Source organism: Pyrus communis, chromosome 7 (genome assembly GCF_041283825.1).
Source record: "Pyrus communis isolate YQ-2024b chromosome 7, ASM4128382v1, whole genome shotgun sequence".
NCBI lineage: Eukaryota > Viridiplantae > Streptophyta > Magnoliopsida > Rosales > Rosaceae > Pyrus > Pyrus communis.
In genome coordinates this window covers 28,701,010-28,726,348 of record NC_142571.1, presented here as the reverse complement: position 1 = coordinate 28,726,348, position 25,339 = coordinate 28,701,010, and the positions used below count along the sequence as shown (strand labels likewise).

The following is a 25,339-nucleotide window of genomic DNA, read 5'->3' as shown; positions in this document are numbered from 1 at the left end:
TTTAATAAATGATATTGTTTATACTAAAGGGGATGAGTGGGCTTAGCCTCATAAGGGGTTATGAATAATGTAGTTCAAATTTGTTTTTGGCAAGAATCGAACTTAAGATTTCTCACTTACAAGTGAAGACGAATAATTCAAAAATTCATGATGCATTGAAAAAGATAAAGATAGACCAGTATGCATGTGCTAAGTATCTAGTATATATGTATACATGGAATGATTAGCAAAGGAGATCTTTATGTTCCCCATTTACTTGTTTAACTAATTTGTAAAAAATAATTGTCGTTTTCCTTACCTACAATTATTTGTGATTAATATAGAAAGAACCAATATAATAAGAAGAAAAAAATGAAATAGTTGACACAGCTGGTGAAAGGCATGACGAATGTGGATGAAATCAAGGTAAAAGGAGTTGATCGTTGTGTGGATAGAATTGAGAGCAAATAGCATTCGATATTTTCCTTCAACTTTCCATAACCATGGAAATCAGACACTGTCAACGTTGAGAGCACACGGAACCTGTCGAGTATATATACGATGCATCCTTGATGTTTCAATTCACACCCACATAAAATTCTTCAAACCAACAAGCAATAGCTAGCATGAATTTGTTCACAAGAAATCTAGTGCTAGCGCTGTTTTTGCTTACAATAACCCTATGCGATGCAGGTATAAGTATTCATCGGAAAAGAAGACATGTAAGAGTAAAAAATTTATTGCAACTGAACGGAACTCTGTTCACGCTTACCCTTCACTGCAAATCCAAGAACGATGATCTTGGTGAGAAAGTGATCCCCTTCAATAGTTCATGGGAATTCGATTTTATTCCTCATTTCCTTGGCGCAACATTATACTACTGCGGTTTTACATGGCCAGGTCAATTTAAGTGGTTTAACGTATATAACGACGACAGAGATATTGACCGTGCTAGTAAGTTCCAGTGGAGTATATATCCTCCAGGCCCATGTAGGGTTAATTGGTTCAACGAGTCAATTGTCGAGGGAACATGCTACCATTGGAATGGTGAAGCTCTTTAGACGCAAAGCATGTAAACTTGACACTCTAATATGGGTGGGTTCTACTATTGTACGGAGGACCTATTTATCTGTAGTAGAGAGGGGAATGTGATCAGTTTGCGTGTCTAAATATATATCGTACAAGTATCTTCAACGAATAATCAAAAGTACGATAGTGTCCCTATTTTTGTTTTTTTTTTTCCTTTCTTTTCTTTGGTTTAATGATTCTGGATGTGTTGGATGCCGCGATAACATATTTGATGAGAACTGAAAAGATAAGATAGCTGGGGAGGATGAACGAGGAAAAGGAAGGGAGAAGAAAGAGTTGAATAGGAAAGATAGAATTAATGAAAAAGAATTAGTGAGATAGGATAGAGAATTAAAAATCTTAATTACAAGAGGTTTTTAGAATTTTGTTGCCAAACCAAAATTATTTAAATAAATTAAATTAGTTGGACTAATTAGATTGCATCTAAACCATTAAATTTGTTAGATAAAAACATTTACAATGATTTCTGACTGCATAATGTACGATGAATGAATGTGATTGGAGAATTACCCGGATTCGATGATGCTCTCTCGATAAAGACCTTTTGACTGTTTCCATAGAAGGATATATATTTATCAAGATCAAACAAATTTGATTTTGGAAATTAAACATCAAATAATTATCATACGCTCTTAAAATTTAAACTACTTAAAATAAGTAGTGAACAACTCAGACCAAAGTGTGAGATTAAGAAGCACTAAAAAACAAGTACAAAATTAACAAATTAAATAAGAACAAAATTTAAAAAAAATAATAATAATCACATGATTGCGCAAGCATGCGGATTGTCGTCGCTGAAAAGTGAAGCAATGGCCTCATCGGATGCCACGGCGACGGAATGCGACGGAGTGTGGAAGAAGGTGTGCACGCCGCTGCTGGTTTCGTTCTTGTAAGTGTCTTAGTAACGGTTGACAATGTAGGTAGGGTACTTGTAAAACGAGGCAAAAAATTATGCCTGTAAGAGCATTTTCAAGCCTATCTACTTGTAGGTAGGGTACTTGTAAAACGAGGCAAAGGGAGACCTGGTTTGGTACTGAGGTGATTTTGAAAAAAACTGGTATAAAAAAAAGCTGAGAGCTGTTTTTGTGTTTGGTAAACATTTAGCTTCAGCTTTTTTTCACAGTTTTGGGTGAAAAAAAAGTCAAAAACAAGAAGCTGCAAAACCTAGATTTGAAAAGCCAAGTTTTTTTCACATATGTTTTATATAAAAGTTTACTAAACACTATAATACTGTTTTTTTTTTTTTTTTTTTATAAAAGCACTTTTACAAAAAAGTTTATCAAACATTATGCTGCTTTATTTCACAGCTGCTTATTCTTACAGCACAACAAAAACAGTTTTTTTTCAAAGCACATCAATACCAAACCAGCCCGGAGGGTATCCAGGAAAAGGCCATGGCTCTGCTGCTTTTCCAGCTCCCTTAATTGCCTTCACCACTTTATTTTCCTCCAATGCATAACCCCTCACTATTATTTTCTGGATCTCCATTTCTACTTCCACTTTTTCTACACCTGTTCAAATAGAAAATTGCATTTTTAATAATTTGAAATTTCTGGTTTGAAATGTTGGGTGCCATCTAATATTTCAAGGAAAATATATACGAATAAAACTAGTTACGAACTTTTAATTAAAATAAAAAAATTAAGGAAGACTAAGACGTTATGAAATAGATACTAAACTGCGATTTATGTACAATACGACTTATTCTTTATTTAATGTATTTGCAGTGGAAAGAATTACATAATATGGGGCTCAAAAGCAATGAAGAAAAATACCCTGTTTATTAGTTTGTGTACCTTTGAGTTTGGAGAGAGCTTGCTTCAACTTGGAAGCACATCCTTCACAATCAAGGTTTGCAACTCTCACCTCCACAATCTGCAAAACATCCACACTTTGTCAATATATTTTGTTGTGAAATTTTTACATCTAATCACGGATATGTATCAGTATCACCCTATTTCACTAATCACGTATTGAGTGAGATAAGTTAATCATGACAACGATTCTTTTCAGAAAGAAAAGGCTTTTGGTGCTAGCCCTGCTAGCTTCCATATGCAGATTCTTACATATTACCGAGGTATATTTTGTGTAAGTATAACTCTCATCATGTGACTCAAGTACGATATAACCCGTGACGGCCAAGTGCTTCCAGGCATCCCAAAGTTGCAGAAAATAAGCGTGGTTCTGGTAAAGCCAGCCCCATGTTCTGTACTATCTAGTTTCAAGACAAGGATGGTACTGTAATTTGATGAATGGCTTTATGATAATGTATTAAAAGGAGACAACTTTTGGATCCACATGTACGAAATAAAGTCCAATTTAAAAGGTGAAGAGTTTTTTTTCTTTTGGTCAAAGCTTCAGAGAGTAATATTTATTATAAAACAAAAACACAAACTTTACAAACAAAAAAAACAAACACAAACCAAGGGCCCAAAGCTAGTATATGAACAAGCAAAAAATGGGCCAAAGAAAAACAAACAAAAGCACAGCTCAAGCAACAATTTGAGCCCATAACAGGAAAAAAAAAAAAAAAAAAAAAACAGTTTGAGAAATTGACTGCAGCCACGGTTGCAACATTCTAGCACAATCCGTCCAATTTCACTGCTCCAACCTCACGTTAGCTCATCGATCGTAACATCCAACTCCAAGCACCACCAGTTACGCAACCTCAATTAAAGAAACCCAACAGCTAGATGAAGAAATCCAGCTGCTAGAAGAAAGAAGTCTGTGGGAACCCACGAACAACACAGCTGGTGAAGGCAAACAAAGATGAGAAGGTGGTGGTGTTAGGAACACCCGAGCATGTGCAAGCACTGAAGCTCTACACACCATCTCAGTAAAGCAGGATTGCAGATAGGAGTAAGGATGAACGAGGAAGAGGGACGCATGTGGGATGGGAAGAAAAGGGCAAATCGAAATAGAGAGCATGGGAAAACGCAGTTGAAGGGTGGAAAATGAGACAATGAGAGGGGAAGGGGAGAACGGCTAACCAACTTTAGCCGAAGTTAGGATTAGCGCCATTAGATCTGTACAAATTTGGAGTTCTCACATAGACAATGACAAAAACTCTCAAACTGAGAGAAAGTCTCTTACAAGGAGAGAGTCTCAACGTTCATTAAAAGGTGAAGAGTTTGCCAAAAGGCCCGTTACGCCATTTGTCTTAAGTCCGTTTTCATTTAATGTAATAATAATGGATCATAATTTATGTTTTGCCAGAATTGAAATAAAACAAATAATTGAGACTGTCAATTACCATCACACAACTAAAATTCCTAAAACAAGAACAAGATATATGTTAAAGCAAACCAACTTTTGTTTGGATTTGAAAAATTGCACTAAGAAAATAAATTTCAAGCAAACCAACTTTGTTTTGTAGCCAAAAAATGAAAATTTTCAAATAAATTAAGGGAATGTTTGGAAATACCTTTAAAATAGTTAAAAACGTTTTTTGTATAAATGTTTTTGGAATTAATAAATAGTAAAAATGTAAATAAATCATAAAATAACACTTGAAATGAATGCTTATTGTAAAGAACATTTCAAGTGCTTTTAAAATCCAAAAATATTTTATCTAAAAACGTTTTTAATCATTTTTAAAAACACTTTCAAACGAGCTTTAAAACAAATTGCATAAACGGTTTGCAAAATGATTTATGCATAATTTTTTTTCTTTTTCTTCTACCCTTTATTTATTTACCCTACAAATTATGGTGAAAAATGAAAATAGATACTAATAGAGAGTTGGGTACTAAATTGGTAAATTTAGAAAGTTTTGTAAATGGATCCTAATGTTGGTAAAAGAAGAATAATATGAAGCACCAAAAGAGGAGCCACATTCTACTTTGTAAAATGTATTGACCCTTCACCTTGTGTGTTCTTATTCCCCCATCTCTCCCTTTCGTCCTTTTCCGATCCAACTTTCCTTTTCTTCTCTCAGTCTCCGATCTACTATTACCAAAACAATCCTTTTCAATTTGGTCATTTTCTCCATTTTCTTAGGCAACTTCTCTCACTCCTCACGATCTACAAGACTAGATCTCATTTCATTTTCTTAGGCAAGTTCTCTGCCTCCTCCTTCTACTTCTTCTGGTATTATTTCAAATTCCACACACAGTTACCCAACAAAAACTCAACCTTTTTCCATTAGCTCCAAACCAGATGCGCCAACTTCATCTGCTCCATACCGCTTCAACCAGCCAAAATTAAACCCGACCCATTTCAGGAAACCAGCTCCTCCACCTGCCCAGTAGATCAAATCCCTGGAATCTGATTCCAACTTGGGATAAGAATCATGGTTCTCGGAGAACAAGAGGGAGGGCAAAAGAGTAATTAAGAGTGTATGCAGAGAAGATATATATGAGAGAGAACGACAGTATGCAGAGGTGCTTGTACAGTCACTTCTCCGAAGCTATCTTCTTGTTGCGGCCATTTATGAAGTCACCTGCGAGATTTTCTGCTGTCTTCGTCTTCGTCTTCCTCAGCTTGGGTGCGTTTGTCTGTACGCGCCTTCTCAACTTCCCTGTAAGTCTCTTTGCTCCACACTGTTTCTGACTCACCTGTTTCCAATATTCATTTTTTATTTCCTGCTCTTTTATTTATTTATTTATTTGTCCAAATAACTCATTCCCGGTCTTTTATTAATATTTTTATTTTTATTACTTTACTGATAGTCTGGTAGTAACCATTAAGTTGAAGAAATATTATTTTTCTTACTTAGAGAATTTAATAGATGGAAGTTGGACTGCGGTCTAATGAAGACAACAACTAGGGCTAGAAAGTACGAAAGCCAAACGAATCCATAGTACGCCGTGATATAATAATGTACCAACAGGATCCGGAGAATCGTGAAAATTCGTTCATCGTATATTATGTGATTAGTTTTTGTCAAATATTATTTATATTTAATTTTAAATAAAAATATTTAAAATGATTTCTGATCGTACGATGTACGATGAACGGACACGATTCACGAATTCTCAAGATCCTTACAAAGGGAATCCAGATTCTAATAATGTAATAATGTAGGGCTGCTCAACATGTGCCGTGAGTGTCGGTGAACGTGGTGTGGGAGTGTGCGAATTGACTACGTAGTCCAGCACGTAGAGCCCGCTGTTGTGCACCGCCTCATTTTCTTCATTTGAAATTTATGTTAATCTTAAGTTACTAATTCACCCAAAAAAGATTTATGGAATAGATTGAAAGTGCTTTTAAATGATTGAAAGTATTTTTGGTAAAAATGTTGTTCAAACCAATCATTTAGTAGAAATTCAAATGGATCTTGAAAAAACACTTGAATGCTTTCTGCAAGTGTTTTTGGAACACAATATCAATTCGACCAAAATCGCTTTTGGTGTTTATAGTTTCAGTTGTTGCTATTTAAAGTCATATACTAACCGTGACATCAAAAATGTTTTCCTAGTTATTAGGTGACAAGGGAATGCATGCTTATTTCCCATGAGTTTGATATCTAAGTTGAGATTAAAACGTTAAAAAACTTTCATTTATTCTCTGCTGTGAATCCTTGGTCACTCATCGACAGCAATTTAACTTTGTAAATGTGATAGCCATTAACTTAAGTCGTGGCAATTGAAACTGCATGAATCAAAGTGAAACTTAGCTAGTAACAAAAACTCATACTTTCTCTTTATGGCGGACAGTTTAGTGACCTATAGTCTTGATTTAGATTTAGGTAATTTTTATTTTGATACTCTTTTTTGTTGTTCAGTTAGTTTTATTCGTGACGATCGATTTGAAATGTCCTGGTCTAGATTTATTATCGAGTAGGTTTGTTTAGGCTTTTACTTTTAGCCCCCGTTTTTCAACCAAAAAAAACTCATACTTTGCCTAGAGAAAATATTGGAAGGTGACCTTTGGTGTTGTGTTTTATAGGGAACATAGTACAAATTTCTTACCTCTTTCGGTTTATTCGTCAATATACTATTGGACTATTATGTGACGTGAGTAATTTTTTTCTGTTTGGTGTGACAAATAGAATATAATTGATACTTCAGCACAAGGATCAATCGTAACGACCAGAGCATCCCAAAATTACCCTCACAAAACTCCTAATATTCCCAAAAGGCCCCCACCCAAGTTGGAATTCCCACTCAACTGCACTGCCTACGACCTGACACGAACCTGCCCATCAAACTACCCTACCACCTTCAACCCAGAGCAAGGTCCCGACAGTCCATCACCACCACCAACGTGTCCGGAGTACTTCCGTTGGATATACGAGGACCTAAGGCCATGGGCGCACACAGGGATCACGAAAGACATGGTACAGAGTGCCAAGAGTACGGCCAATTTCAAGTTGGTGATCATGAATGGCAAGGCTTACGTGGAGACATATCAGAATTCGTTTCAGACGAGAGACGTTTTTACATTGTGGGGGATCCTACAATTGTTACGGAGGTATCCTGGGAAAGTGCCTGATTTGGAGCTCATGTTTGACTGCGTTGACTGGCCCGTCATTTTATCAAGGTTCTATAGCTGGCCCAATTCCACTGCTCCGCCACCCTTGTTTCGCTACTGCGGTGATGACAGTTCACTCGATATTGTCTTCCCTGATTGGTCATTTTGGGGATGGTAAGACTTCCTGACCTTTTCTTTTGCTTTTGAAATCATGTTTCTCATTGATATCATAATTCATAGCTTGTGCTACAAGTTAAGTGAACATATCGCTATTTTGGTAGTGATGCGAATGAATTTGTCCAATTGGGTACACGGTCGCTCATTGTGTATCAGTCCTCTTTGTGCACTCATTGTAGATTCCTGTGTTCGTTTTGTAGGTCTGAGATCAATATAAAGCCATGGGAGCTTTTGTTAAAGGACCTAGAGGAAGGCAACAAGAGGAGCAAATGGATAGACAGAGAACCGTATGCTTATTGGAAGGGAAATCCATCTGTTGCTGAAACCAGGAAAGACCTCGTCAAATGTAATGTTTCCGACCAGATGGACTGGAATGCTCGTATTTATGCTCAGGTACCATTAACCAATTCCTCCTTCATTTAACTGTTCCTAACTTCCTATTGCACCTCTAATCTGCCTTTTATAGCAACAGTTTCGTTAACCAATTTCTTCTTTGGTTAACTGTTCCTACAGTTTGCAGCTTAGTAGAAAAATTCTGACAATATGTAGCAATAGTTCAGAGTCTGACAGTATTCTTCATAAATAAATTGCAGGATTGGTTAAAAGAATTAAAGGAAGGTTTCAAGCAATCGGATTTGGCAAGCCAATGTGTTCATAGGTAGAAACATCCCACTATCAGTAGGAGTTTAATTTGGCGTACTATGTACAACCACCTGCTTTAATTATAGTCAACATCTATGATCCACTATACTAATTGCCTGACTTTTTTTTCTTTTCGATGCACAATCGTTGCAGGTATAAGATCTACATAGAAGGGTCTGCTTGGTCTGTGAGTGAAAAATACATTCTTGCATGTGATTCTGTTACCTTTATAGTAAAACCCCGTTACTATGATTTCTTCACGAGAGGTTTGATGCCAGTGCACCACTACTGGCCCATAAAAGATGATGACAAGTGCAGATCTATTAAGTTTGCTGTTGATTGGGGCAACAGTCATAAGAAGAAGGTAATAATTTCGAGTATTAGGCTCTTTCTGCAGATTTCTGTGTTCGTTTTTCTTATTGCATTGGTTTTCTGTGGTTTCTTCAGGCACAATCCATTGGAAAGGCAGCAAGAAAAATGATTCACGAGGATTTGAAGATGGACTATGTGTACGACTACATGTTTCATCTATTAAGCGAATACTCAAAGCTCTTACAGTTCAAGCCCACCATACCTCGAAAAGCGGTTGAGCTCTGCTCGGAGGCAATGGTTTGCCAAGCGCAAGGATTAGAGAAGAAATTGCAAGGATTAGAGAAGAAATTTATGATGGAATCTCTGGTGAAGGGTCCTGCCGAGAGGAATCCATGCGCCATGCCTCCGCCTTATGATCCAGCAACTCTTTTTGCAGTACTTAGGAGACAATCAAACTCAATCAAACAAGTAGAAACGTGGGAGAGAAGTTACTGGGAGAATCAGAGTAAGCAATCATAGAGATAGGGTTATATAGACTGATGTATGCTGATGATTTTCCACTATTTTTGTTGTGTAATTACTTTCTACGGATAGCAGAAATATTTTTCACTAAAAAATATCATATTTTAATCATATCACCTTATTCCGAGTTTGTATAGAATCCCATGTGTAATGCTGCAACAAAGAAAAGAAAGAAGACGGGAACTGAAAGAAAAATAGAAATACTCGTTACCACTCTCCTTTGATGTCAGGGCAATGCCGGCCCTGAGGAGAGCCGGAAGAGGCGATCGCCTAGGGCGCGCATTGCGTGACGCTGCACAAAAAAAACACTGCTCACGTTCTCCTGCATCTTCTTCTTCCTCTTGAATTAATTCGAAGTACAAACTGAATTAACCAATAAAAATTCAAACTTTGAGTTTCATCAGGAGCAGTCATAGAGAGGGTTATATGCACGCACATGTATATGTATTGGTGTAGACGACCAGTTCTGGGTACTTACAACTTAACTTATTTCTAAGGTATTACTCCTTTCTGGATGTTATTAGCAGAAAGATTTTCCACTAAAAACACATCAAAATTTAATTTTCTTTTCTTGTGAGGATCTTGTCATCTTGATCTCAATTGTGAATTTTCGACCGCTTGAATTTGTACTTTGAGATTTCTGAAGCATAAATAAAACATCGTATTGACTAGATTAAACACAATGATGTAAGAAGTTGCAAATTGATAAAAGAATCCATAATATTACATTAAACTACATGGTTGGTATTGAACCCATACAACAAATAAAAAAGAAGAAAAAAGTATAAACACAAAATGTCTTCTCAGAAAAATAGACAAATGTAATTGTCAAGGAAGGGTCGAAGATCTGCTGCTTAAACTTAAAGAGCTCGGCCTTTAATAATGTCGAGGCTCATTTCGCTCGGATCAGTTGCCTGCAACTCGACTTGAATGCCGTCGAGTTCCCTCTTGAATCGATCTTTAGAGCTTGCATACACCATCTTCATTCTCACCTTTGATGTCTCAGGAGACCTGAGAAAATAAAGTTTCATGCATAACATTAGCACCTTAGAAAATGAAGGTTAATTAAGGAAGGAACTAAACAAATTAGCCGAGTCAGTTGATTACCATGCAATGAAGAAAATCTTGCTTTTCTGGCAGTTCTCAGCAGTGGTGAAATCAAAATCAAAGACAGCATAGCGGCACTCATCAGCAGGCAGCGACGCCGCGAAATCCTCGTATGTTTCATCTGGGCTGCCAACTTTCTCTACCACCACTTCTTGTTTGTCAATCTTGAATACGATGAATCGATAGTTTCTCTTCGCTTTTAGCTCCACGAACTTGAGCTTGCATTCATCATTCACGGCCATGCCGGACGCCTACCCCAAACCAAACCAACCAAACAACCTTTCATAAAAAACCTTGTACGTAATACATATTTGAGGGAAACGACGTAAAATTCAATTCAGATCATCCCCGCTAAAGAATTGTAACGTGCATCTTGACCATTTTAAGTCATTAATTTGTTTTGAGAGAGAGAGAGAGAGTTGAGACATACCATTTTGTCGTCGGAAAAGAGACGGAGTGTAGTGCGAAATGAAGAAGAAGGCCGGAAAAGAAAGAGAGATGGAAAGTTTAGCAGCAGAAGGAGAAATCCTTGTTTTTGGGGGGAAAGGCTGAGACCAGAAAATTGCGGAGGGGAAGAGAATTTTAAGGGGCAAAACAAAGGCTGAGAATTCTCTAAAGCTTCTGTGGCTGATCATGTCCACAACTAATCGTCTCCATAACTACGTTTATACACCAAAGAAATGAAAAGTCATTATCTTAGGCAAAATAACTCGAAACAAATTACGGTAAATAGATTAACGATTCAAGGTATTTTACATTTAGAACTACAAAAATCATTTCTCAACACTGTCAGACTATTTTAGACCTACGGCAAAATCGTGGACGGTGCCATACAAGGGAAAGACTGAAAATTGACATGAATTTCTTCTACATATGTGAAACATCCCTATCCAACGAAATTCACTACTTTGGGTCCTTGTTTCTTCTTTGATTTTACAGTGCTTTCTTGTGAAAGAGAAGCAGGACAGACTGTACCAGCGGACTTGTCTTGTGTAACGCCATTTTTCTTCTCATCTATGAAACTGAAATCATCCTCAAGATCGTCTCCACTCAGAAATTTGGTAACCTTTCCTCTTGGAAGATCACTTTCTTTCCCTGAAAAAGAAAAGGCACTAAACTAAGAACACTGCCAGATCATCACGATGAAAAGCTTGAAACATATGCCTCAATTTGAGCATTTATGTCAAATTAGTCTACTACTAATTTCTTGGTGAGAAGATTAGACACTGAACAAGTAAATTGAAAACTCCCAGGAACTCCAAGGAAAAACAAAGGAATTCGGATGGAAAACTTACATGAGTGAGCAGATCTACCAGCGGACATTGAACTGCTGCTTTTGTTTGGACAATCCTTCGCCAAATGTGTTACACCTCCACACATTTTGCAACTACCACCCTGAGAGATGAAAATCATATCGGAAAGTGTCATATTTCATTCACGGAGGACATTGGCTTGGATGGCCCAAACATAAGGGATAATCCGAAATCAAATCACAGGTGTTAATCAAATTACCTTTGGATAAATCCCATGAGTATTTTGAGGGCAGTTCTTGCTCAAGTGACCAGTCCCATTACAGATGAAGCACTTGGCAAATTTAGTTCCTCCTGCATTACCAAATAAACAAAATGAATAACGCAGCGATGACATAAAGTAAAAACGTTCAAATCACCAGATTGACTTATGTCCTATGTGTAACCGGATCCTCATTAGAGCCATCAAACCCAATTGATGATAAATTTGGTTGATAATCAAATGTGCTTCAACATGACATATACAATTTGAAATATAAAAAATACGATAAACAAATATCCCATTTGTATTTATCTGGATAACAAAAAATAACACACAATGAAAGACTTCTCTTCGGTAGCATGCAGTTCCGGATAACAATAATTCACTTAAAACCTCCAAACTATTCAAGTTCCTGTTTCTTCAAGCTTCCATTCAAATAACTTAGCGCGGGGATTACCAAATTCAGTAAAGGTAAATGATTTTAGCTGGAAATTGTTCAAACTTAGTGCTTGCTAATAAAGTACGTCCGGTAATGCTATGTAAACCTTTGCATTGCTCATGTAAACTTCAAATGCATGCTGTCATGCAGAGTATAAAGCGGTTGAGCGAGATGTGTGATACACTACTACACAAACACACCACATAACACAGTTTTCTGCACGAATCATCCGAGTAATAAACCTATTTGATGCACTCTAAATGATTAGAAGGGTTACCGTCTTCAAGAGGATAGGGGCAATTAGAAAGCGAATGCCCATTTTCCCCACAATTATAACATAACTTCTCAGCCACGGATGTTAAAGTTGTTGGCTTAGGTTTCCTTGTTTCTAGGGCTACTCACGTAGTTGGTTTTGTAGCTGTTAATAAATGCCTGATTCTTAGGAACAGGTTTGTTGCACTTTCAGTTTCAAGCTTAGTCAAATACCACGATTCTAGGAGCTGTAAAATCGTGGGCTGTTGCATTTACATTCCTTTATCTTGTAAAGCCTTTTAAAAGGCCATTATCATCTTTGAATTAATTAGCAAATCCTTCCTGAAAATAGTGTGCATCAGTTTTTCTCCTTGCTCAGGTTTCTTGTGGTTCTTTGGGTTTTAACATCTGGTATCAGAGCCCCACCACGGGGCCTGATCAAAGTCTTAAATCAAACACGAGTTCAGTGAGAAGGAGTAACAATATGGCTGGTGAAAGCAGTTTCGTGCAGCCAGCCATTCCTAAGTTTGATGGGCACTATGATCATTGGAGCATGCTCATGGAGAATTTTCTGCGATCCAAAGAGTACTGGGGTCTGGTGGAAGTTGGGATTCCTGCAGCAGCAGAAGGAGTGGATCCTACAGAGACACAGAAGAAGGCGATCGAGGAGCACAGGCTTAAAGATCTAAAGGCGAAGAATTATCTGTTTCAAGCTATCGATCGATCGATATTGGAGACAATCTTGAAGAAGGACACATCGAAGGACATTTGGGACTCCTTGAAGCAAAAATATCAAGGCACGGCTCGTGTAAAACGTGCACAACTGCAAGCTCTTCGTAAAGAGTTTGAGGTACTTCACATGAAGACAGGAGAGTCAGTGAATGACTATTTTGCAAGAACACTCACCATTGCCAACAAGATGAGATTTCATGGAGAACAGATGGGTGATGTGGTGGTCATTGAGAAGATTTTACGGTCCATGACGCCTAAATTTGATTATGTTGTGTGCTCCATAGAGGAGTCCAATGATATTGACATTCTGTCCATTGACGAATTTCAAAGTAGTTTACTCGTCCATGAACAACGAATGAGTAGGCATACCATGGATGAACAAGCACTGAAGAATATGAGGACAGTGGTGAAACTGAAGACAGTGAAGATGTCGAAGAGGTGGATCATGGTGCTCAAGAAGATTCACCTCATGAGGCACGGACACGAAGACCGCCAACATGGATGAATGATTATGAGAGTGGGCAAGGCCTTTCTGAGGAAGAAGACTTTGTCAACTTGGCTTTGTTCATTGACAGTGATCCCATGTTTTATGAAGATGCAGTAAAAAATGAGAAATGGAGGGCAGCCATGAACGTGGAGATCGAGGCAATAGAAAGAAACGATACGTGGGAACTTACAGAGTTACCAACTGGCAGTAAAGTTATCGGGGTGAAGTGGGTCTACAAGACGAAACTCAATGAGAATGGAGAAGTCGACAAATACAAGGCGCGACTCGTTGCAAAAGGGTACAGCCAAAAGTATGGGATAGATTATGATGAGGTATTTGCACCTGTAGCGAGACTAGACACGATTCGAGTTGTGATTTCGATGGCTGCTCAAAAGGGATGGGAGATCTATCAACTAGACGTCAAGTCTGCATTTTTGCATGGAGAGATAAATGAGGAAGTCTTTGTTGCTCAGCCTCCTGGCTATGAAAAAACGGGACAAGAACACAAAGTGTACAAGCTTAAGAAAGCCTTGTACGGTCTTAAACAAGCTCCACGAGCTTGGTACAGCCGTATAGAGACTTACTTTATTAATGAAGGTTTCAAGAAGTGTCTATATGAACATACTTTGTTCATCAAAGCAGCAGAGGGAGGTAAAGTTTTGATTATTTGTCTATATGTTGATGATCTCATATTTACTGGAAATGATGAAGTTATGTTCAAAGATTTCAAACAGTCTATGATGATAGAATTTGATATGACGGATCTTGGAAAGATGAAGTACTTTCTTGGCATTGAGGTATCGCAGAGATCTGATGGTATCTTCATTGGGCAACGAAAATATGCGCAGGAGGTGCTCGACAGGTTCAGAATGGATCAATGCAATCCAGTGAATAATCCAGTAGTTCCTGGATTCAAGCTGGTGAAGGACGAAGGTGGAGTTAGGGTAGACAGCACTTTTTACAAACAAATTGTTGGAAGTCTTATGTATCTGATTGCTACACGTCCGGATATGACATATGTAGTGAGTTTGATCAGTAGGTACATGGAGAGGCCTACTGAAATGCATTTACAGGCAGCAAAAAGAGTATTGAGATATGTGAAGGGGACTATTGGTTTCGGGGTGTTCTATAAGAAGGGAGGAAATGAAGAGCTTCTGGGATACATGGATAGTGATTATGCAGGTGATCAAGATGACAGGAAGAGCACTTCGGGGTATGTGTTTTTAATGAGCTCAGGTGCTGTATCTTGGTCCTCGAAGAAACAGCCAGTGGTCACTCTTTCCACCACTGAGGCTGAGTTCATTGCTGCAGCGTCTGGTGCTTGTCAAGCTATCTGGCTAAGAAGAGTTCTAAGGGAACTAGGTTATGATCAAAGCAAGGCTACGGTGTTGTTCTGTGACAACGTATCAACCATCAAACTCTCAAGAAATCCAATCTTGCATGGTCGTAGCAAACACATTGATGTTCGCTTTCATTTTCTTCGTGATCTTACGAAGGAGGGAACTGTGGAATTGGTTCAGTGTTCAACCCAGGAGCAAGTTGCAGATATTCTTACAAAGCCCTTGAAGTTTGATGTGTTCGTGAAATTGCGAAGTTTGATGGGTGTTGGTTCTTATCCAACAGTAAACTGAATAACTTGGTATTCAGTTTAAGGGAGGATGTTAAAGTTGTTGGCTTAGGTTTCCTTGTTTCTAGGGCTACTCACGTAGTTGGTTTTGTAGCTGTTAATAAATGCCTGATTCTTAGGAACAGGTTTGTTGCACTTTCAGTTTCAAGCTTAGTCAAATACCACGATTCTAGGAGCTGTAAAATCGTGGGCTGTTGCATTTACATTCCTTTATCTTGTAAAGCCTTTTAAAAGGCCATTATCATCTTTGAATTAATTAGCAAATCCTTCCTGAAAATAGTGTGCATCAGTTTTTCTCCTTGCTCAGGTTTCTTGTGGTTCTTTGGGTTTTAACAACGGAATCGTCTTTCTTGTTAAGGCAATTCTTGATGCTATGCCCACGTTGGCGACAATATAAACATATCTGCAAGAATCAGATAATCACAACAATATCAAAACGGGAATTTCATCCACTCCACAGTCCAGTCTCCACACCATAAATAACCATATTTCAAATAAAAAAACACCAATTCCACTATTTTCTGCAAAAAACCAAATTCGATTCGAGCGCCCACCACCATTTCCAATCACTAAGAGCTAAAACAAAACATACCCACAAAGTCATATGCATTTATAATCCATTTTCCCAGTTACCCACATGAATTTCGATTTGACAACATATTCCAAGTTTCATCAATCGGAGATATACCCAGATAAAGAAAACTCGAACTAAATCAGAAAATTGAAAAAAGACCACACCTTGTGCTTGTCCCACTGAACTTTCTCGGGGCAGAGCTTGGCGATATGTTCGGTGGATTTACAGATGAAGCAGCTATCTCCAGGCTTCATGCCGGGCACTCTGAGGGGGTGTTTTCTATGGGGGTTTTTGCTGGATTTGGCTGGGTCGCTGGGTGCCTTCTTGCGCTTGAAGGAGCTCTTCTTCTCTTTCTTCTTGGTTGGGTCTTTTGGGGGCGTTGGCTGTTTAGCCAGTTCTGGGTGTTCTGCTCTGAATTTCCTGCGAGCTTCTCTCTGTCTCTTGCTCACCATTTTTGTGAGACGCCGAAACGAGAGCGTTGGGGGGTCGGGAGGGTTTTGGGAGAAGCAGGAAAGGGTTCAAGGGGACGGGAGATCAGCTGCGGCCACAACCACCGTAAGTTTCTTAGGTATAATATGTAATCACATTTTACACCCCGTTATTTTTGTTGGTTTTTAAAATCAGCCCTAGAGTCTCAGTTTTTACATTTTTATACCTTTGATTAGCCGTGACGGTGACCGGTGACTAGTGACCAGGACAACATGCTTCATATACCGAAACAAAACAATAACAAGTTGGATGATTTTGAGAGTTAAAAACTGAACATCTGTTCATTTTACAAATTAGATATTTGTTAATTTGCTCTTGAATTTGTACAGAGCTATCAATTTTTCTTCTAAACTTTAATTTTAGCTGATTATCTTTTTAAACTTTTGTAATTAGTAAATTTCTCTTTGAACTTTAATTTTAGCCAATTCCCATCGGAACTTTTATAAATAGTCAATTCTCCCTATGGCATTTAGATTTTAAAAACTTTCATTCAATTTTCCATTATTTTGCCCTTATACAGTTGTCATGAGTTGTTTCCGTGATCAAGATGAATGAAATTTTGGATGAATATTTTTAAAATCTAACGTCAAGGGGTAATGAGCTATTTATAGAAGTTTATGGGGATAATGGGTTTAAATTAAAATTTCAAAGGAGTAATCGATTAATTATAAAAGTTAAAGAGTGTAATCGGTTAAAATTAAAGTTAAATGAGAATTGACAACTTCATACAAGTTCATTAAATGGAATGCATATGATTTCATGAACAACCAAGTCCCTTGTTTGCAATTAGAATCACCAAAGAAGCGATTTTGTGGGTCTTCCAAAGGATGGATAATGAATCCACAACTTAATGTCGAATGGAGGACAAAGAGGCGAGATTCAATCATTTGTCTCCCTTTCTATAATTAAAGACTGAATACACGGGCCGAGATGCGGACAATAAACGCAATGAACTTTCCTATGTCGAAGTTCATTCTGACTATTTTGTCGTCAAGGCTACAATTTCAGTGGTTCTGTATGAGCTCTTAGGGTTGGTTTGGTATTACTGTGTTTTAAAAAAAAACTGTTTTTCTTGTGCTGTGAGAATAAACTTATTTTTGCTGTTTCACGTTTTTAGCTTTTTTTTTTCCACCAAAAACCGTGAAAATAATCTGTTTTTAAGTGTTTACCAAACATTTTTTTTGGCTCAACTTTTTTTTTTTATACTCACTTTTTATAAAAGTACTTCAGTATCAAACTAGTACTTAGTCAATTGGCTTTTATTATTAGACTTGGTAAAGGCACAAGATGGACTTACATTATGGCTTTTATTCATATTTCATATAAATTGATCTGGCTCTTTAGAGCAAATTATATTTACTTGATGATGCCATCCCAGCAATGATACAAAAGTTGTATATTCGTATTATAAAAGTCATTTTCTTTAACAAATATAAAAGTCATTCTTAGCAAATAAAAAAAGTAAAACTAATATGAAATGGGTAGATATATAGTTACTGTAATGTTTTGATCTAATAATATAATATTATGTGACACTTAGTACTACAATATAAGTGAAAGGTCTTAGGTTCGATTCTCATTAATGTAGATATTATCACTTGTTTAAAAAAAATATATCGTGCATAATTTCTTTCCATAAAATATTACGTTATTAAATAGGAATTTCACCCGACATTTAACCTGTTTCCCATAAACTGCTTTAGAGAAGCAAGCATATTTAAGGAAGAGTGACTTTCTTGGTTCTCTAGATTATTTAATATTTTAAGTGTTTTAACTGTTAAATTTTTGTTTAAAAACTACATAAATCAAGATCTTATAGTAAAAACACCGAAAATACTGATAATCGGAGCACCTAAGAATTTTTGTTTGAATTGTTATCTTTTTCTGTTGGATCAAATACTTTGAATTGACATCTCAATCGTAAAGATACATGAGTACATTGCTTTATCTGAGAAAGGTCTTCCAAACGAAATCTCTCCTCATAAATTTGAAATCTTTATATGGAGATTCATCCTATTCACTTTTGGCGTTGCTAGACTTAATTCAAGGGTGGTGTTATTTTATTTTTATTTATTTATCTATAACTTTACGCCTTTACGGTTTCTGATGAAATGGCTTCGACTCAACGAGGATGACTACCCATTTCTTTCTCCCTGTCGTACAAAATGACTTGGTTTTTGTACCCGTGGTACCTCGACTTTGAGAGAGGATTTTCACCGGATTTTTTAATGAAGATCTTGAGAGTTATTTAATCATATTCCTTTATCGTGCAACATGCAACGTATAGTCAGCTTTCATCAAATATTTTTTATATTTAATTTTAAATAAAAAATTACAATAAGTTATTATCACAATGTAAAATGAATAACTATGATTTAAGAATTTTCAGAATCTTCGCAAATAGGATCCGACGAGTATCCTCACTGCTCCACCTTTGCTGCCCGCTGTTTCTGTGGCCACCCAGAGTTGGCACTATCACCCACGTTGCCCTCTGCGCAACCCGTGCCTCTTGCTGATGGGACTACACCGGAGACTGATGACAAAGCTCCATCGCTACAGGGCTGTCATCTTTGGGCAAGAGTCCTTGCTGGAAGACTTGACCAACCAAGTTTGCGCTGTAGCATTAGGTGCACCACGTAGGTTGGATGAATCGAGTGTGAATTTACGAAAATGCTTCTATTATTAGTTTGGTAACTTTGTAAAAGGATCCGTGATATGACATTATTTTTTAAATTTAATTAAATAGGATTTGACTCTGTAGAAATAGAAATTTGTCAATGTATTGAAAATACAGTCTGATATATTAAATTTATAATATACAAAATAATTAATTAAATATTAAAAAAATGAATATATGAATAACTTTACCTTATATAATACATAGAAATAAATCATGTTACTTTCTACAAAAAAGCGGCAAGCCACGTATTCTATAGTAGCGATGGGATCGTATTCAGTCACATGATTTCTCCGTCTAAAAGTGTAATGTGAAGTGTCTGTTTTTGGTCTTTCACGTAATAATATATTATTAAATTGTGACATCATTATGACGATTATCATGGCTCTTTACAGCAAATTATATTCACTTAACATCATTTTGAATAGGATTTTCTTCCATCCTAATTTCTCCTCCTTCTATCCCTCCTATTTAAATGGTTATGATTATACCATGTTTGCATTTTGTTTTGAATTTTTTTATAGGGTTGTGATATCCACACACCCTATTTTACTTCTCATACACTTTTTTAATTTTCGACCGTCGGATCAGATGAATTGAGGAAGATCAACGGACATAAATTATTAAGAGGTGTGTGAGAAGTAAAATGAGATGTGTGGATAGCACACCCCTTTTTATATAGAGAATAAGATATAAAAAAAAGTGTGAGAGGAGGGGATAGAAGAGGATGGTAATAGGAATGGAAAGAATCCTACTTTGCCGTCAATGATACAAAAGTTGTGTAATCGTACTATAAAAGTTATTATTAGCAAATAAAAAAAGAATAAGTTATATGGAATGGGTGGATATTGCTGTCACTATCGCGTTTTTATCTAATAATATAATATTATGTATAAATTTTATTGCATTATTGGATCAGAACTTCACCCCATTTGAAATCGTTCTATGGAGATTCTTTCTATTCTAGGGTGGTTTTATTTTTTCTATTCCTATTTATTTTTGTTGGAAAATAACAACGAAAGTTCTATTTATTTAGGTTTATTTGCCTGTGTGGATTGAGAAAAATGATTCGGGTGATATTACTTTGTTTGTCAAGTTCCTAGTTTTAAATGATATGGCACACTACAAAAGCAAAACAAAATCACAAAATTGAACTAATTAGTTCTAGATTTCATCTACATATTGTTAACCAAGCTAAATCAATTAATTTCTTCATGCAAGATTGCAAGTAAATAATGCAAATAAAAGAATTTACCGTTTTAATATGTCTTGTATCCTTTGAATTTTGAAAGTAGATGGACATATTGCCTTTTCTCCATCATATGTGTTATTACTTTATGAGATTCAGCAAGCTTTTCAACATTTTGCAAATAACTTATAGATGTTGAACACGGTAAAATTTGGATTGGAGCCTCTGGATTCCATAACCTTGAGCATGGAGCACACTTCCTCAAACTTTCTTGCCATACAAATCGTCAAACTTTCTTGCCATCCACCTCCTCAAACTTTCTTGCCTCTGGATTGGAGCCTGTGTCACCACAAGTGCGTATCAAAATGTTGAACGTATATGCAGTAGTTGCATACCCTTTTCTCAATCATCTCATCAACCAACCTCCACATATGTGTTTGCTGTGTGCTTGTAATTTTACTCCCATAATCCATCTGCTTCAAAAAATTCAAACAGAATTTCCGTCAGAGGAAGCCCTGAAACCTCTATACGCAACTCACCCACAGCCACCTTTGTATCAACACCAGGGCCATCTTCTCGAAGAACTTTAAGAACCCTGCTGGTATCAATCTTCGAATTCTCAAAATCTACTAGTAATATTTTTTTTAACCATAAATCTTCTAGTAAGTGTAATATTAGGTGATAATCAATTACCAGTAATATTTTGTTAAGGAAATATCTTAATTTTTCACTCCCATAGATAACGTGAGTTCAATTCTAATTTATAAGGACTCGCGATTGTGCAACTTAATTATATCTATCACTTGTTATTGTCAAGAGGAGTTTTGCTGTTGCAAACAAGACTACGAGATAATAAGAATATTATTAAATAAACAAAAAAGGCGAAACGGCTACAAAATTTCAAGAAGTTATATCGTGACTAATCTATTATTCATACTAAACTATAAGCTATATTTATAAAGAGCAAAACCTAGAAACCCTAATTCGAATGAGCTAGCTCCATATATTAAACTAACAAGCAAACTCAAATAATCAAATAACTATAAAATAATAGTATTTTTCAACACCGTTAACGTAACTCGAGGAGTTTTGCTTCACTTGGAACTCTTATCTTTTCAGTTATTCCATGTTTGTAGGACTTGTTTTCAAATGTTTGTTATAAGCTAAAGCGTATAATCCTTTGTTTGATTTTTGTTTGTATTTTGAATTTCAAATGTTCAATGTAATTAGAGTTTTTTCAAACTCTGAATGTAATCTTGAAACCATTAATATAAATATATGCATCATGCCATTCAGTACGATGGTCAGATAATATTTCTCTTTACTTGTAAATAAAAGATCTTCGGTTTGAATATCGTGAAGTGCGAATTTGATACCAAATTAGATTGCTCATTGTGTGGCTTAGACGAACTCCTCTTCATCCTCCAACAGGTATGCCATTGAAGTGAAATCTTGTGTTCTTAAGTTTTACATGGTTTCTAGAGCAATCCTTGTTTTTTTCGCTTCCAAAAACAACGGCAATCCTTCTCAAACCATCAACTCTACACACCCCCAACAACAAGAAGTTATATGGAATGGGTGGATGACACACCCCGACCCAGAAAGTCCACTCGGACTCTGAATCGAGCTGTGCTGGCCGACACCTGGAAGGTGACGAAGCCATAAAATGTGATAGTGCATAAAAAGTGAATAAATTTGAATCTAAAAGTGTCTAAGTACCAGAGTGCGCTACGAGTGGGAGTGAACCCATTTCACACGCGATGTCAGAGCATAAGTAAGGTGCAGTAATGTGGGTAAGAATCATACCCTCAAAAATATCCATCAATACTAAGATTCGCCATAGATTCTTGTCAATACAAACTCAGCAGCTAAAACCTGGAGGGCACCAAACAGAAGGTGTGAGTAAGCAATAAAACCAAGCTTCCCAAAGTTACTACCTCTCAAAAAGTAATGCCCCTAAATGTAAAACCCGTATCGTTTTCCATAAGACAGTACAACATATATACATATATCCAAACCATACTTGGAAATGACCAAAACCACGGTTTGCCATCACATCCACCATACATTAATAAGTAGGCCAAATGAACTAAATCAATACAAAGTGATATATCAGTCAGAGTCAGCTAAAATGACATGTACAACTTATCCGTATCTCATCAATCATGGCTAGTATATAAGTCGGAGTCACCTATAGTGACCTGTACAACTTATCCATATCTCGTCAATCCTGACTAGCATATAAGTCGGAGTCACCTATAGTGACCTGTACGACTTATCCATATCTCATCAATCCTGGCTAGCATATAAGTCGGAGTCACCTATAGTGACCTGTACGACTTATCCATATCTCGTCAATCCTGACTAGCATATAAGTCGGAGTCACCTATAGTGACTTGTACGACTTATCCATATCTCGTCAATCCTGGCTAGCATATAAGTCGGAGTCACCTATAGTGACCTGTACGACTTATCCATATCTCGTCAATCCTGGCTAGCCAATAGCTCAATAAGTATACCTGCACACGAGTCGAAACCACCTAAAGTGGTCTGTACGACAGGACTAGGTGTAAATAAATACGCTCAAGTGCTACGATCACGTGAAGACTGGGCGAATAATCGCGGGTCACCTACAAGTCGGAACCACCTAAAGTGGTCTGTACGATAGAACTGTGCACCTACCTTGGATCCAAGGTGAGTGTAAGGTGCGGGAGGTGAACATCACGTGAAGGACTGTGCCCTGTCCACGGGCGGGAGCACTAACACCGAGGTGCAGGTTTATGAGCTCTCAATGCATCTCAATATAACATGTGCAACTCATGGCAACCAGACGACCGTATTGAAGTTGCCTAACTCATAACTGTAGTCATGCTATAACGCAATCGATTCAACTAGTACCATAAACTCACCTCAACTTACCTGGGTGTCCTGAGTTCACCTTTGCACTTGAAAGCATTCCCAATAATTATATGCAAGTAATATACATATGGATATATCATGATGCAAACTACCACTCAACCATGTCATAGCATTTTCAATTATAAACAATATAGTGTGAAGTGTACAATCAATAACGCCCTACTCCCAAACTACTTATTTTCAAGGATAATTATTCATGACAACCCAATTAACACTAATTTAACTAACTAATTCAAAAAAACTAAAACTTGCCTTAATCAATTTCCTTCGCATTACTCAATTTCCCAAGCAAGGCTTTTGTCTCAAATATTTTATGGCTGCATCTAACGTCTCGTTAGACTGCCTACGTACCCTAAACAGGGATCAAGTCATTCGTAGTTCACATAGTACTTCAAGCATTCACAATAATTATATATGAAAGTAATATGCCTAATCAATTTAAAGATGTCGATAGAACTCTCAATAATATGTACGATAAAAAGGAAAAGATGCACTCACCTGGAGTCCACGCTATGATTCTCTAGCGCACGCATCGAGGCATCCTGAATGATTGGTCCCTGTGACCAATTATCAAATCACATCTCAGAACTCTTATCCGTAGAATATGTAATTCACATAAAACACAACCTCAACGACATTCTAAAATAGTTTGAGACCCATTGACCACAAGTCAACCGTCGATCAAAGATTGACGGTAGGGTTTACAACCCTGTATAACCTGACCCGGAAGATCCGCATATCAGATTTCCAATCAGCAACTTCCAACGATCCACAATATGTTTCTAGAATAACATATTAAAATTTCATTACGATCCAACGGTCAGATCTCCGTCAATTGCCTAAAACAAGTGGCCGTGAACATTTATTTTACTAACTTACAAATCCAATTCGGGAAGATCCGTACATCGGATTCCCGATCCATAAATTCCTATGATCTTTAAATATTACGTATTATAATGTACCCAAGTTTGGTGACGATCCAACGATCAGATCGTCGATTCACATTTTCATCAAACAATGTATCGTAACGAATTTAGGTTCCAACGATCAACCTATGTCATTCTAATAACAAAACTGAATTCAAGACATTCGACATAGCCTAAAAATAGCATTGGCGGCCCACTGGCCACGCGCCGCCGCGGGTGGCGGTCGGCCGCCCCGATTCGCCGGAAAATCCAACTATTTCCAAAAATTCTCAAACTTCACAGAAATAAAGATCTCAGTGAGTAGAGCAACTTTCATACCTGCCACGAAGTCCAAAAGTGGACGGAAGATGGTCAATTTTGCCCACGAAGCCGGCGGGTGCCTAAAACTTCCCGACGTCGATTCGTCGTCTACGGTGGTCCAACGGGGTCAAGGTTGGTTGGGTTTTGCTCCTGGGATGATGGGCTACAAAGCCCAAGTGGTGGCATCGGCCATTGCTTTGCCGATTTGCCGGAAAATCGAAAAGGGTGGCCGGAGCACCATTGATTTTCGTCAACTTTCGTGGCCTCAAACCTCCACATCCCATGGTTAATCAAGGTGGTTCTTGGGTGGGTTTTGTAGAGGGGAATGAGAGCTTCAAGATGGTGGTGGTGGCATTGAAAAAATCCACCGGAGTTGGCCGGAATCGGCCTTGGAAAATGGGTGGTCGTGAGTGGGAAAACCCACGGGAAATGCTGGGAATTTTTTTTTTTTTTTCTTTCTTTTTCTTTCTTTCATTTTTCTGATTGGGCTTCACCTTAAATAACCAATTTCGAACGTCCGTAATTATACCGTTATAATCCGGACTCGCAAACGGCTTTCGCCTATGCGTTCACATCCACGAGTATTACGAGAATATGTTAAAAGAATAAGTCATACGTCTCTCTAGACGATGGTCAACAGAAGTCAAAGTCCTTGCCTCTAGGGCAATTTCGTAAATTCACGCTTTTAAAATAAAATAAAAACGTAAAATTTGGAACGGGTTGTCACAGTGGATATTACTGTCACTATAGCGTTTTAATCTAATAATATAATATCATGCATAAATTTTTTCTATATGGTATTGCATTATTGGATCGGAACTTCACCCCATTTGAAATCTTTATATGGAGATTCTTTCTATTCAAGGGTGGTTTTATTTTTATGTATATTCTTTCTATTCCTATTTATTTTTGTTGGAAAATAACAACGAAAGTTCTATTTATTTAGGTTTATTTGTCTGTGTGGATTGAGAAAA

At 37.2% G+C, this 25,339-nt stretch overlaps 3 protein-coding genes, 1 long non-coding RNA gene and 1 pseudogene across 4 annotated transcripts; 1 reads left to right on the top strand and 4 right to left on the bottom strand.

Annotated features, from left to right (window-relative positions):
- Nucleotides 1-1,828: 1,828 nt before the first annotated feature.
- Nucleotides 1,829-3,271, bottom strand: LOC137734533 (heavy metal-associated isoprenylated plant protein 31-like; annotated as a pseudogene).
- Nucleotides 3,272-4,826: 1,555 nt separating this feature from the next.
- Nucleotides 4,827-9,265, top strand: LOC137734817 (uncharacterized). The gene is made up of 6 exons (XM_068474108.2): nt 4,827-5,589; nt 7,061-7,656; nt 7,860-8,052; nt 8,253-8,317; nt 8,455-8,665; nt 8,749-9,265. Exons 1-6 carry the CDS (start codon nt 5,425-5,427, stop codon nt 9,130-9,132), a joined length of 1,614 nt encoding a protein of 537 aa, XP_068330209.1. The 5' UTR covers nt 4,827-5,424; the 3' UTR covers nt 9,133-9,265.
- Nucleotides 9,266-9,837: 572 nt separating this feature from the next.
- Nucleotides 9,838-10,897, bottom strand: LOC137734766 (actin-depolymerizing factor 7). The gene is made up of 3 exons (XM_068474051.2): nt 10,673-10,897; nt 10,243-10,493; nt 9,838-10,146 (listed from the first exon to the last, which is right to left on the bottom strand). The coding sequence occupies exons 1-3, from the start codon at nt 10,673-10,675 to the stop codon at nt 9,996-9,998; spliced, it is 405 nt and encodes a 134-aa protein (XP_068330152.1). The 5' UTR covers nt 10,676-10,897; the 3' UTR covers nt 9,838-9,995.
- Nucleotides 10,898-10,948: 51 nt separating this feature from the next.
- Nucleotides 10,949-16,417, bottom strand: LOC137734765 (uncharacterized). The gene is made up of 6 exons (XM_068474050.2): nt 16,030-16,417; nt 15,632-15,694; nt 12,471-12,549; nt 11,755-11,846; nt 11,538-11,637; nt 10,949-11,337 (listed from the first exon to the last, which is right to left on the bottom strand). The coding sequence occupies exons 1-6, from the start codon at nt 16,315-16,317 to the stop codon at nt 11,129-11,131; spliced, it is 831 nt and encodes a 276-aa protein (XP_068330151.1). The 5' UTR covers nt 16,318-16,417; the 3' UTR covers nt 10,949-11,128.
- A 3,853-nt stretch (nt 16,418-20,270) lies between these two features.
- On the bottom strand, nt 20,271-24,841 carry LOC148696022 (uncharacterized). The gene is made up of 3 exons (XR_015964222.1): nt 24,384-24,841; nt 22,027-23,696; nt 20,271-20,693 (listed from the first exon to the last, which is right to left on the bottom strand). It is a non-coding gene; the product is annotated as an uncharacterized LOC148696022 (long non-coding RNA).
- Between the last annotated feature and the right edge of the window lie 498 nt (nt 24,842-25,339).